General features: G+C 38.5%; 1 protein-coding gene across 2 annotated transcripts; it reads left to right on the top strand.

Annotated features, from left to right (window-relative positions):
- The first annotated feature begins 252 nt into the window (after nucleotides 1–252).
- On the top strand, nucleotides 253–12511 carry LOC112512549 (protein CELLULOSE SYNTHASE INTERACTIVE 1-like). Of its 2 annotated transcripts, XM_025118581.1 has the most exons (7): nucleotides 253–333; nucleotides 2431–2501; nucleotides 2595–5628; nucleotides 6303–8847; nucleotides 9493–9947; nucleotides 10642–10758; nucleotides 12030–12511. In XM_025118581.1, the coding sequence occupies exons 3-7, from the start codon at nucleotides 2608–2610 to the stop codon at nucleotides 12168–12170; spliced, it is 6279 nt and encodes a 2092-aa protein (XP_024974349.1). In that variant the 5' UTR covers nucleotides 253–333; nucleotides 2431–2501; nucleotides 2595–2607; the 3' UTR covers nucleotides 12171–12511. The 2 variants fall into 2 exon arrangements, with proteins under 2 accessions (XP_024974349.1, XP_024974341.1); XM_025118573.1 differs by lacking the exon at nucleotides 253–333 and having other exon boundaries at nucleotides 2403–2501.
- Nucleotides 12512–14352: the final 1841 nt, after the last annotated feature.

The raw sequence follows: 14352 nt of genomic DNA, 5'->3' as shown, positions 1-14352 counted from the left end.
ATTTCTGTTTGTGCTCATTTGGATGCAGTATCTATTGACCTGTATGCGTGGAATTTAGTTAGTTGATCACGAAATAGTATTTCAATTATGACCATCAATGTTGATCTACTATTCTGTTTGCCAGATGTATTATGATTAGGTGAAATTGTGATAAAGTTAATGGGTTATTGGGTGTTTAACAGGAAGCAATCTAATATTTCGCGCTGTGGCTTGGAGTTGGAGGTAGATCTGATTTAAAGAACTGATAAAATTATAACAGGAAAGCTGGCGGCGAAGGTCAGTCGGAGGTATTCTGCCGGCAGCAATGGCAGTAGTCTTGCCAATACTCATCTGGTAGTTACTCTCTTAAGTTGTGAATCTAGTCGATTGGGTTTTGTGTGTGATCAGATTATTGTGAAAATGCAAAGAGATTTTGTGAATTTATCCGTTGTAGATCCTTAATTACGATTGACCATTATAGCAAGGTTAAACATAGTAACGAAGTGCCAGCTGGATTTACTTTTATTAATATGATAATGGTTGAAATATGATTAAAGGGTAGTCGGGTAGATGTGATTTATATGTTTACGGAGATCTTAGGCTTTTTGTTGAATGCAATGTGAACTGGACTTTGTTTCGTGATTTGCATTTCCACAAGGAAGTTGTGATTCCTGATTTGATGAGTTAAGGGCAAGTTATTATAGCTGCTTGGAATTATTGTTGGCATGTTTGCACAGCCATGATTGCTGTCCATTACTTGATATGTACATATATAATTTAAAAAGGATTCTTTATCAACCAAAAAGAGTTCATTTTCTGTAAGCCAACCATAAATTTTGTTACACAAGCAATGCTAAAATGTTAAGACATTTGTTCATTCATGAATTAATTAAGCAAATATACTATTCCTTCATTTATTCATTGATGTTTGTAACCTTTTCCTAAAATTGGTTGTGTACTTATTTATTATATTGATGGTGTACAAAAAATTATTCTCATAAAAAATGTTCCTCTAAAGGGATCCACTTGTTTCCAAATTATGCTTGTTCCCTTCCACTGTTATGTTAAAACTTATACCGATTGCCTATTGAGCTTGGTATCGGGGAAACAGTTTTAAAGATAATATATTGTGTTTGGCTTCTCAGTGTGATTACAGTTTTACCTTGTTAAGGTTTGAGATTCAAAATCTATAAGAATAAATAATAATGTTCCAGACATCGACCTTGGCATGCCCTATTATCTCTTCCTCTTGTAGGCTGCCATACATTAAGTTTCAGCTTCCTCAAGTTAAAAGATCCTTGTTTTACATTTCCAAATGAAAAATTGACAAAGCTTTACAGGGGTCTTACCATGCATAACAATAGAGAATGATAAAATCATGGCTTCTTGATACAGTTTACAAAAGGGTGGAAGTAATCTTACTTGTTATGCCATTTCATGGGTAAGAATAGATGTTGGGTAGCTGGAGTAGTAAATTAAGACCATTAATACAATAATACCTCAACAAAAGAAAAATTATGATCTATAAATTACTTGGTTGTCATGATATTGCCTTGAGCCTTGGCTCTGCCTAAGCATCATGGCAGTCTGCAAGCCCTAGTGATGCAGCACCTTCGGTACTCATGACAAGGCACTTGCTTCGTGATACCTGGCATTCTTGTGAAAACTATGCTTGCCAGTTGTCACATAGATGTCACCAGGGTAAAGAAAAGAAGTTTGATGTCAAATGACATGAATTGATCCAAAGCCTAGTAAGCAAGTATAGGATGGAATGTTTGGTTCTAAGAGACATTCTGTACACACACTAGGTGTGAAGCCGAAATGGAAGTGTTCAGATTAATTTGTGGCCACCATAGACGGTTAGGATTAGAAATGATGATGTACGAGAGATGGTTGGGAGACAAAGTTGAGGAGAAGCTAAACCAACACTCAAGAGGTTTTTTCATCTCCAAGGTAAACCTCAGAATGCAGCATTAAGAAGAGGATGTCTTTACCACTAAGAGATCATTAGGAGAGGGAGGGTCACCCAACATGGGATGAAGTAGTAGATAGAGATTTTTCACGAGTTAATGGGAGTACTCGGTTCGAGTTATAGCATTAGTTATAGATAGCAGAACTTTAGTCATGCTTTGAACAAAAAATTTACATGGATTTGAAATTATAGTTTTGCAAAATTCATTGGTTCATTCCTGTTATTCAATACACTTCAGGGACAATACCTTTTTTTAGTGGTAATGAACCGTTTTTGTCATAATAATGTACTATTGAAGTAAATCAAATACACATACAAATTGTATAGCATGGATTGGCTTTGTTCTATACAGATGACATGGCAGGTCTTGGGTCCTGGGTCCCCAGGTGTGCTGGTGGTTCACTACTGCCATCACTCACCATATCAACCATGATTTATTATGTTATTCAATTGTTGACAATTTCATGATGTCATTGCAGGAAAGAAATGGGGATGGTACTGCTGAAAGAGAACCTCTGACTCCACATTCCCTGATAAAAAAGGGCTCGAGGTCAGTTTAATTATGTAGATGGACCATAAAATGCTTTGGAAGTTCTGTTTTCCTATTCATGATGGTTTGATGAGTGGTTTCTTCTGTCTCTAGAGAGCGTAGTAGCATGGAAGATCCAGATGGGACATTAGCAAGTGTTGCCCAATGCATTGAGCAGTTACGACAGAAATCATCATCTGCACAAGAAAAAGAATATAATTTGAGGCAGTTACTAGAGCTGATCAATACACGTGAAGGTGCATTTAGTGCTGTTGGTTCACATTCTCAGGCAGTTCCGGTGTTGGTGTCTCTCCTACGATCTGGGTCACTTGGGGTAAAGATGCAAGCGGCGACTGTTTTGGGCTCCATGTGTAAGGAGAGTGAACTACGAGTCAAAGTATTACTTGGGGGTTGCATTCCTCCCCTTCTTGCTCTTCTTAAGTCAAGTTCAGCAGAAGGGCAAATTACAGCTGCAAAGACCATTTATGCTGTTTCTGAAGGTGATGCCAAGGATCATGTTGGCTCCAAAATTTTTGCCACTGAAGGGGTTGTGCCAGTGCTCTGGGAGCAACTCGAAAAGGGTCTCAAGGCTGGACATGTGGTTGATGATTTGCTGACAGGTGCTTTAAGAAACCTCTGCAGCAGCACTGAGGGATTTTGGTCAGCAACAATCCAAGCTGGGGGAGAAGATATACTAGTAAAACTACTCATGCATGACCAGTCAAGCACTCAAGCTAATGTTTGCTTTCTTCTGGCATGTATGATGACGGAAAATGCATCTGTATGTTCGAAGATATCGACTGCTGAGACTACAAAACAACTCCTTAAGCTACTAGGACCTGGTAATGAAGCTCCAGCTAGAGCACAGGCAGCAGCTGCTTTAAAGTCTCTTTCAGCTCAGAGCAAAAAAGCAAGGAGGGATATAGCGAGTTCTAATGGCATCCCTTCTTTAATTAATGCTACAATAGCTCCTTCAAAAGAGTTTATGCAAGGTGAGGATGCCCAAGCTCTACAGGAGAATGCGATGTGTGCTCTTGCAAACATTTCTGGTGGATTGTCTCATGTCATCACAAGCCTTGGTCAAAGTCTTGAGTCATGTACTTCACCTTCACAGGTAGCTGATACGCTAGGAGCTTTGGCTTCTGCTCTTATGATATATGACAGCAAAGCAGAAACTAGTAGAGAATCAGATCCCCTGGATATTGAGCTGACACTAATTAAGCAGTTTAAGCCTCAGTTACCATTTCTAGTGCAAGAGCGCACCATAGAAGCTCTTGCCAGTTTGTACGGGAATGCCACTCTCTCAAGCAAACTTGCCAATTCTGATTCAAAACATTTGCTGGTTGGTTTGATCACAATGGCAACCAATGAAGTTCAGGATGAATTGATAAAATCACTACTTATTCTCTGCAAGGAGGGCAATTTGTGGCATGCTCTTCAGGGTCGTGAGGGTATTCAGATGTTGATTTCTCTTTTTGGACTTTCATCTGAGCAGCAGCAGGAGTGTGCTGTTGCATTGCTTTGCCTTTTGTCCAATGAGAATGATGACAGTAAATGGGCCATCACAGCTGCTGGTGGCATACCTCCACTTGTTCAAATTCTTGAGACAGGGTCTGTGAAAGCAAAGGAAGATTCTGCATCAATTCTTGGTAATCTCTGCAATCATAGTGAAGATATACGCAATTGCGTTGAGAGTGCTGATGCTGTTCCTGCTTTGTTATGGCTTCTGAAGAATGGAAGCTCCAACGGGAAGGAGATTGCTGCAAAGACATTGAACCATTTAATTCAGAGATCAGATACAGCAACTATAAGTCAACTTACTGCATTATTAACCAGTGATCTTCCTGAATCTAAGGTTTATGTTTTGGATGCATTAAAAAGTCTGCTTTCCCTTGCCCCACTTAGTGATTTACTGCGTGAAGGTAGTGCCTCTAATGATGCAACCGAAACAATGATTAAGATTTTAAGCTCTACAAATCAAGAGACTTGTGCTAAGTCTGCAATGGCTCTTGCTGGAATCTTTAATCTGCGAAAGGATTTGCGTGAAAGCAGCATTGCTATTAAAACTCTTCGATCTGTGATGAAACTTCTAGATTCTGAATCCGAGAGCATTTTGGCAGAATGCTGTGGATGTCTTGCTGCAATGTTTTTGTCGATCAGGGAGAACCATGACGTGGCTGTTGTTGCCAGGGATATGTTGCCTAGATTACTGACACTTGCAAGATCTTCAGCTCTCCAAGTTGCAGAACAGGCACTAAGTGCTTTAGCGAACCTTCTGTTGGACAGTGGAGTTCCAGAGAAGGTTACCCCTGAAGAAATTATTATGCCTGCTACTAGAATTCTGCGTGAAGAGAAAGCAAGCAGAAGGAACCATGCAGCAGCGGCGATTGCTCGGCTTCTTGATTCGCGTCAAACGGATTCTAGCTTAACTGACTATGTAAATCAGACCGGAACAGTTCTTGCCTTGATTTCATACATTGAATCCAGCAATTGTGGATCTATTGCCCCGTCAGAGGCACTTGATGCACTCGTTATTTTATCAAGATTAAAAGGATCACCAGGGCACATCAAACCTGCATGGTCCGTGCTTGTTGAACATCCAGACGGCATAATCCCCATTGTTTCATTCATTAAGGGTGCAACCTCTCTCTTACAGGATAAGGCAATAGAAGTTTTGTCTAGGCTTTGCCAGGATCAATGTGTAGTTCTTGGAAATGCGATTACAGGATCTTATGGTTGCACTTCATCAATTGCCAAAAGGATAATTGATTCCTCAAATGCAACGGTGAAAATTGGTGGAACTGCACTTCTCGCTTGTGCCATGAAAGCAAATATCCAGAGAGTGGTGGAGGACCTGCGTGAAACACATTTGCATTCCCAATTTATTCAATCTCTCGTTTTAATGTTAAGTTCTCCAAATTATTCTCATTCAGAAGACATGGATTCTATAAGTATCTGCAGATGTTCCAAAGAAGCAATTGCCGGTGAGAAACGCACTAGTACATCAGTTATACGTGGTGCTAGTATTTCTATATGGCTACTGTCTGCTATTGCTTGTCATGATGAAAAATATAAAACTGAGATTATGGAGGCAGGAGCTGTTGAAATTCTCACAGGAAGAATCTCACGTCCATTGCCATATAGTCAGGTACGTACTTCAAAGTGTGTACCTTCAGTTTAAGTTGGCTTGATTATGATATAGGAGAAGGTCACAGCCACGAGCTATAGCTAGTGATATTAAATACTGCTCACTTGAATATGGATGCCCTTGATGAGTAAAAAATATCCAAATTGAGTAGCCTACTATTTGCCTAGTAAAACTGCTCAGGGAGATGTTTAGGCACTATAATCTGCTTTACATCTTCCACTTCTGAAACACACAATCTGTAAAAAAAAGAGAACAGATTCACAATCCAGACTTTTGGTGTTCCACATAGATTATTTATTTATTTTATTTTATTTCTTGTAAATTAAGGAATATGTAGCATATTAAAAAAAGCAAGTTAATGAGCAATTTAGTTACCAATATTCAAGCGGCTGAAGTGGAGGGAATAGCCAGTAAGACACTATCAGAAAATCTAAAAGTGTCTAAAGGAGTTGAGATGTAGTAAAATTAGTAAAACGTAAATCATGGTAGGTACATATTTTTTGTTTGAAAGTGTTTTGGGATGAGGTTTACATAGCCAATAATTTCATCGTCCTTACATATGTTCCATCATTATCTATATAAGTAAATCATTGATAACTTCTTTCTTGACTGTGGAAAGGATTTGGTACTTGACTGCTTGTACGTAACTTGTCTCATACCGGTGTTTCATGCAGTTGGACATTGATGATGATAATAGCATCTGGGTATGCACACTACTATTAGCAATTCTGTTTCAAGATAGAGATATTATACGCACAAGTGCAACATCGAAAGCCATACCAGCCCTTGCTAGTTTGTTGAGGTCAGAGGAGTCGGCCAATAGATATTTTGCTGCACAAGCTACAGCAAGTCTAGTCTGCAATGGAAGCAGAGGAACTCTTCTTTCTGTTGCTAACTCAGGGGCTGCAGGTGGGCTTATTTCCTTGCTTGGGTGTGCTGATGCTGATATACATGATCTTTTGAAGTTGTCAGAAGAGTTTTCTTTGGTTCCTTATCCAGAGCAAGTTGCTCTTGAGAGGTTGTTCAGGGTTGATGACATTAGGGTTGGTGCTACTTCTAGGAAGGCAATACCAGCTCTGGTTGATCTACTGAAGCCAATACCAGACAGGCCAGGGGCACCTTTTCTAGCACTTGGTCTTCTAATTCAGCTTGGGAGGGATTGTCCGACAAATAAAATTGCCATGGTTGAGTCTGGGGCTTTGGAAGCATTAACAAAATATCTCTCACTTGGCCCCCAAGATGCTACTGAGGAAGCCGCTACTGATCTGTTGGGAATCCTATTCAGCACTGCTGAAATACGGAGACACGAGTCTGCATTTGGCGCCGTCAGTCAGCTTGTAGCTGTCTTACGTTTGGGTGGAAGGCGTGCAAGATATAGTGCTGCTAAAGCATTGGAGAATCTATTTTCTGCTGATCACATTAAAAACGCAGAATCTTCTCGGCAAGCTGTTCAGCCCTTGGTGGAAATTCTAAATACTGGTTTGGAAAAGGAGCAGCATGCTGCTATTGCTGCTTTAGTTAGGCTACTCGGTGAAAATCCATCAAGAGGCCTTACTGCTGCAGATGTTGAGTTGAATGCAGTTGATGTTCTTTGTAGAATTCTTTCATCAGATTGTTCAATGGACTTAAAGGGGGATGCTGCTGAGTTGTGTTGTGTACTATTTGAAAACACAAGAATCAGATGTACTGTTACTGCTGGGCGCTGTGTCGAGCCTTTAGTTTCACTGCTTGTATCCGAGTTCAGTCCTGCTCAGCATTCTGTCGTCCATGCACTGGAAAGACTTGTAGATGATGAGAATTTGGCTGAAGTAGTTGCTGCACGAGGTGCAATAATTCCTCTTGTAGGCCTTCTCCACGGCCAGAACTACATGCTTCATGAAGCAAGTTCTGGAGCTCTTGTTAAGTTGGGAAAAGATAGACCTTCTTGCAAGATGGAAATGGTGAAAGCTGGAGTCATTGAAAGTGTACTTGGTATCCTTCAAGAAGCCCCCGATTTTCTCTGTGCTGCTTTTGCAGAATTGCTCCGAATATTGACAAATAATGCCACAATAGCAAAAGGTCCATCTGCAGCGAAAGTGGTTGAACCCCTATTCTTGTTGCTAACAAGGCCCGAGCTTGGACCCGATGGGCAGCATAGTGCTTTGCAGGTTCTAGTGAATATCCTGGAGCATCAGCAGTGCCGTGCTGATTATTCCTTAACTCCACGCCAAGCCATTGAACCGCTCATCCTGTTACTAGATTCTCCTGCTACGGCAGTGCAGCAGTCATCAGCCGAGCTTTTATCTCATCTGCTTCTGGAAGAACATTTCCAGAAGGATTCTATGACACAACAAGTGATTGGTCCATTAATGCGAGTTATCGGTTCTGGTATTCCCATTTTGCAACACAGAGCTCTAAAGGCACTTGTTAGCATTTCTCTAGCTTGGCCTAATGAAATCGCAAAAGAGGGTGGCGTAAGTGAACTATCGAGAGTCATTTTGCTAGCTGATCCCGGTCTTCCTCATGCTTTGTGGGAATCTGCTGCTGCTGTTTTATCTAGTATTTTGCAGTTCAGTTCGGAGTTCTATCTGGAAGTACCTATTGCAGTGTTGGTACGGTTGTTACGTTCAGGCTCAGAAGGCACTGTAATTGGTGCACTCAGTGCTCTCCTAGTCCTGGAAAGCGATGATTCCAGCAGTGCTGTAGCAATGGCTGAAAGTGGTGCAATCGAGGCTCTTTTAGATCTTCTCAGATGCCATCAGTGCGAGGAAAATGCTGCAAGATTGCTGGAGGTGTTATTGAACAATGTAAAGATCAGAGAAACTAAAGCAACCAAATCAGCAATCCTACCACTATCCCAATACCTGCTGGATCCACAAACTCAAGCTCAACAGGCAAGATTGTTGGCAACTCTTGCTCTCGGGGACTTATTCCAGAATGAAACTCTGGCACAATCTACTGATGCTGTCGCAGCTTGTCGTGCTTTGGTGAATTTGCTTGAGGATCAACCTTCCGAAGAAATGAAAGTAGTTGCTATGTGTGCTTTGCAGAATCTTGTGATGTATAGCCGCTCAAATAAAAGAGCAGTTGCAGAAGCTGGCGGGGTTCAGGTCGTGCTGGACATGATTGGTTCAAGTAATATTAATACATCGGTTCAGGCGGCTATGTTTATTAAGCTTCTTTTCTCGAACAATACCATCCAAGAGTATGCCTCCAGTGAAACAGTCAGAGCTATAACTGGTAAGTTTTTGCTCCTACATGGTTATAATAGGTCTGTGAATGGATATCTATAAGTCTGCATATAGTTTAGAATTCTTGTGAAATTTAAGTGATTCATATCCGGTGTGCTGTATGCCAATGCTGGCATCCAATTGTTTTTTTATATAGCATAATAGCATATTAGCATGTGATTAAAAATGTATGTATTATTAAATAATATTCTGTTAAAAAATAGGATGTATATTCAATTATTTGCCAAATAAAGCATGCTTTTAAAAACTACACAAAAATCATATACGTAGCTCATTACACATTTTTTTTGTATCATTAATAATAATACAGTATTTGTCTAATTACAATCTAATATCAGGCAACACCTAAATGCGTATACTCCCTCCGTCACAAAACAAAAGTCCACAATGGAAGAGGCACTCAGTTTTAGAAATGTGTATTATTACACTTTTTAATTGATAAATGCCCATTTTATCCTTAAGAATAGAGGGAGTAATGAATTTCTCCATCTCATAATTAAGGGTAGAATCAGAAAGTAGGCACTTTTGAAAGGGTGACACTTATTTTAGGGACGAAGGGAGCAATGTGGTTGGTATATCTGGAATTATACCCCTTCAGCCAACTCTTTTTCATGCTCTTATCTTAAACTTGCAGCTGCTATTGAAAAGGATTTATGGGCCAATGGAACAGTGAATGAAGGGTATTTGAAAGCTCTAAATGCACTCTTTGGGAACTTCCCACGTTTGAGAGGCTCAGAACCTGCAACCTTGAGCATCCCACACCTAGTGACATCCCTGAAGACTGGTTCAGAAGCAACTCAAGAAGCCGCACTAGATGCACTCTTTCTTCTGAGGCAAGCTTGGTCAGCTTGCCCGGCTGAAGTCTCTAAATCTCAATCGACTGCGGCTGCTGATGCAATACCGTTGTTGCAGTACTTGATACAGTCAGGCCCTCCTCGATTTCATGACAAGGCTGAATTCTTGTTGCAGTGTTTGCCTGGGACATTAACGGTAATGATTAAGCGTGGGAATGATATGAAACAGTCGGTGGGAAACCCAAGTGTGTATTGCAAGCTTACACTTGGCAGTACCCCTTCAAGGCTAACCAAGGTGTGCTACTTGTACTTTTGTCATTACTGTAGCTCTTTTCTTTCACACCACTCCACTTTGAAATAAATGTATATTAAATAAAGTAATGACGTGCCAGGAATTGATTGGTTGGACATGGAGGAGACATGGATACAATTCCCCGTCCCTTCATCTCCACCAATCATGTGAATACACGCCATTACTTTATTGAAGGGATAGAATAAATAGATGAATTAAATAATTATGTATTAAATAAAGTAATAATGTGTTTTCACATGGTTGGTGGGACAAAAAAGGGACATGGAGTTTGGGGATAGGTGATGTGTATTCCTACATAAAACAAATCATCTGTCTCTAAACTCCATGTCTCCATTCTGCCCACCATTTAACGCCTGACATATGTACCCTTCGTGTCCACCAATCGTGTGAATACAAATCATTACTTTATGGAAGAGAGACTAATTAGACGAATTAAAAATTGTATATTAAATAAAGTGATTTCTGGGACAGGGAGGGGAAAAGTGATTTTTATTCTCCGCTTTGGAGAAGGGGCGAATATTCCGATGCACGTAAATTAAGAGAGTCGGTCTGGGTAGTCGCTAGATGTCTTAAATACCCTTTAATAGTGACAAAATTGGGGAATCTCGTTTCTTTTGGATATGCATGTGATTCACGTGCTTAATAAGTTCGTTGATTTCTTGTTCAATCATTGCAGGTTGTGTCAACTGGCCCAAATCCCGAGTGGGATGAGAACTTCGTGTGGTCCTTTGAAAGTCCTCCGAAAGGCCAGAAGCTACAAATCTCATGCAAGAATAAAAGCAAGATGGGGAAGGTAAGTCCATCTTTACAACATCACCATATTCTCTTTCACTTTGTTTTTGTTTTTTTAATTACCTCAAAAACCTTATTTCATCACTCTATCTGCCTCAAAATAAATTCAATATTTGACACAAAACACTTACCCGGTAAGCGCTTATTGGTAAAATTAAACACTATCGGGTAAGATTTTAGTCCACCAAAACGGTCTCGTATCCAACAATTTACCCGATAAGCTCTTACTGTGATAAGAGTCGTCACTCTCACTTACCGGGTAAGACTCTTAGTCCCTATCTCGTTCTTACCGGGTAAGATTTTTAGTCCTTACCATATTCATCTAGTAAGTGACTTGGTGTTCACTTACCCGAGTAAGAGTTTGTAAACGGTCCCTTAGTAAATGTGTTTGACTGGTATTAGTTAAAATTTCTAAATTGTAGATCAAAATCATTGTCATGAGTATCGTTTAATGATTGGGCACTAATGATTAGTAATAGGCAAATAGGTAATTTTGTATTGGAACTTTGCTAAAAAAGAAAATGTTTTTCATTTATTTTGAAAATCCCAAAATATTAATTATATCATTTGTTTTGGGACCGAGAGAGTAGTAGAATTTAATGGAGGTTGTAATCATCAAGTACATGTTTATGTCCCGTACATAACAACTAGTAAACAAATAGAGACAGAAGTGTCTGTATTTTTAATCGTACTTCATCTGTCTGAAAAAATGCAATATTTCATTTAGCATATAGGTAATAAAAATGGAAATTCTACAAACCAATTTATATAGAGTCGGGTTCATATGAGAATGACACCTATTTAAGAAAATAGCCAAATTACTTGTGATTTTACACTGTCATCACGTATAGAATCACATGTGATTCATGCGACCTTGCCATGCGGCCATAGGGTCGCCCACACACTTTTTTGGCTATTAATGTAAAATCACATGTGATCTTCTACGTAATTTGACTACTTTCTTAAATAGGTATCATCCTTGTATGAACCTATCTCTCTCTCTCTCTCTCTATATATATATATATATATATATATATATGTATATATATATATATATCTCTCAAATGTTTCCTAATCTAAAGCAACAAATATAATGAATGAACTCTATCATCTTCCATAAGTATCTCGATCATTATGAATGAACTCTGATCATCTCCTATAAATATCTCAATTGTCCTAATATAAACATTGATCATGATTTGTATTTGAAACTCCCTCTAAAAATGTTCAATTCGTGAACTAAATATCGTCCCTTAATTCTTGTTTGTGCAGAAGTCATTCGGGAAAGTGACCATCCAGATTGACCGCGTGGTCATGATGGGGGCAGTGGCCGGTGAATACGCTTTGCTGCCACAAAGCAAAAGTGGTGCATCCAGGAATCTCGAAATAGAAATTCAATGGTCGAACAAATAAGGTTTATCCGGCTCAAGTGTATAGCTCAAATCTCGCATGGTACAGGAAAACAAATAAAATCATATTCGAGTCGCTGCCATCCCTTTCCATCGTAAGAATACCACGGTACATTTTTCCTTTATTTTAAAAGAACCGTTATGTCAAATAGTATATAATGTTTACTACTATTTAGTTGATTCTTTTATAGTATAGTCGAGACCCTACTTTTGAGTGAGATATATTGAATACGTTTGGTTAGAGTACATCAGTATAGTCGTTTGTTGTAATCGTGTTGCAACCAACTTCTTTGTATTGTTTGCCTGTAAGATATATGTAGCTTTTTATTCTTTGAGATCCTCAAATTCATAATGAATATTTTGAACTATTTAAAATCGGGTTTACAGATCGTTTCTAAAACCGCTTTGCAAAATGCAATACGTTAAGTGCTCAGATATTTTGTTGCTTCAACAACTATGTTAAAATGTATGTTACAGAAAAAGTATAAATCATTCAAATAATATTTATTTATGTTCGTTTAGCATGTTAACGAACGAATATAAACGAACACGAACACACCTGATTTCTAAACGAACGAACACGAAAAAGATTTTCGTTCGTTTACCGTTCGTGTTCGTTCGTTTGTGCGGTTAAGTTAAATGAACAAACATGAACAAGCCTTTGTTCGTGTTCGTCCGGTTCGTTTACAGCCCTAATGTAGATCTTGAAAAACAAGCAACTTCAAATATATTATCTCGATTCAAATTACGAGTCAAGAGTTTTCTAAGTTCACTGTGAAAATGGTTTAGAAATTATTTACATGTTATATGAATTTATTACGATGATCTACATTTCCCAGATTTTACTGGTTTGTAGATTCTTAAGAAAAATAAGCAATTTAAATAAAAGTCGTTTCGATCCGAGTTACGACAACCTAAAGTTCATTATGAAAATTGTTACTAAGGGACAGTTTACCTAAACACTTACCCGGTAAACACTTATCGGTAAAATTCAACACTATCGCTTACTTACCAGGTAAGATTTTATTCACTAAAACGCATCGTATGCAACAATTTATCCCGGTAAGCGCTAACCATGGTAAGAGTCGTCATCCTCACTTAACAGGTAAGACTCGATTCTTGTCTTCGCTCTTATCGGGTAAGATTCTTAGTCTTTGCCATATTCATCAGGTAAAGTAAAGTGACTTGGTAAATACTTACTCGGATAAGCGTTTGGTAAACGGCACCTAAATTATTTATGATGAATTTACGAACTAGATATAATATATATTCGCAAATTTCACTAGCTTCCATGTATTGAAAAAATCACCAACATAGAAAATGTCAAGAGCTATGGCTTTCCAAACTTCACTAGGAATTGATTACGAAGTCATATACGATATTCTTACGAGTCCAGAACCCGTATTTATCAACGGGGTCCTGAGATATTCTATAATCAAAGACTTTGTGGTTGTCACGAACTGGATTCAAACCAGCATCCAAAGATGCTCTCAAAGAGAGATGAAAAACCTTAATCTTGATGAGATATGAATAATCGAGAGAGAAAGTGAGAATTTTTTTGTAAAGTGGTTCTTTTATTAATGCCACATAATCAAAATGATGTGTCATCTGTCACCTCATTTAAATCATATAAGTAAAGAAAAGTGAGGATTAACTGGTTTAGAAGGTAACAAGTTATCCATTGTTATATTGAATAAATTTTCAAAGTATAATACTGTAACACCTTATACTTAGATTATAAATTTCTGGAAAAAATTCAGTATATGACCCGTTCGAAAAGTCATGTTTTGCCTCTTTCTTTGTAAACATTTGTAAAAGTAATGATTGCAAAATAAATGGCTGAACAAAAGCCACAATTACTAACTAATCTTTATAAAGACGACTATTTACAAGGTATAATACTACATTCATATTCTCCCAAAAATACATTCATCCAAACTAGATTAATCTTCCAAAAGCCTCAAGCATTGCATCATCCAATGAACTTACTTGCTAGCCTTATAATAACCAAGAATGTTGCTAGTACAACCACTTGAACCAGTTCCTGAGATGCATGTCGACAAACAAAACAAATCAGGCTACATGCCTAGTGAATTCAAGAGTTTTCACAATACAATATTTCAAGTAATTTTTACTTTCAAACAAAAATGCATAACTTACATATGATTGATGTGACATGTCAAACA

The sequence above is a fragment of the Cynara cardunculus genome (assembly GCF_001531365.2).
Source record: "Cynara cardunculus var. scolymus isolate 2C chromosome LG 1, CcrdV1, whole genome shotgun sequence".
Classification (NCBI taxonomy): Eukaryota; Viridiplantae; Streptophyta; class Magnoliopsida; order Asterales; family Asteraceae; genus Cynara; species Cynara cardunculus.
This window is presented reverse-complemented; position numbering and strand designations above follow the sequence as displayed.

What these genes read in the sequence shown, in the direction of transcription:
- LOC112512549 (XM_025118573.1), top strand. Translation starts at nt 2,416, where the DNA reads ATGATGTCATTGCAGGAAAGAAATGGGGATGGTACTGCTGAAAGAGAA. An exon ending in GTCCATTGCCATATAGTCAG is followed by an intron (nt 5,629 to 6,302) that starts GTACGTACTTCA and finishes TGTTTCATGCAG; the next exon opens with TTGGACATTGATGATGATAA. An exon ending in AACAGTCAGAGCTATAACTG is followed by an intron (nt 8,848 to 9,492) that starts GTAAGTTTTTGC and finishes TTAAACTTGCAG; the next exon opens with CTGCTATTGAAAAGGATTTA.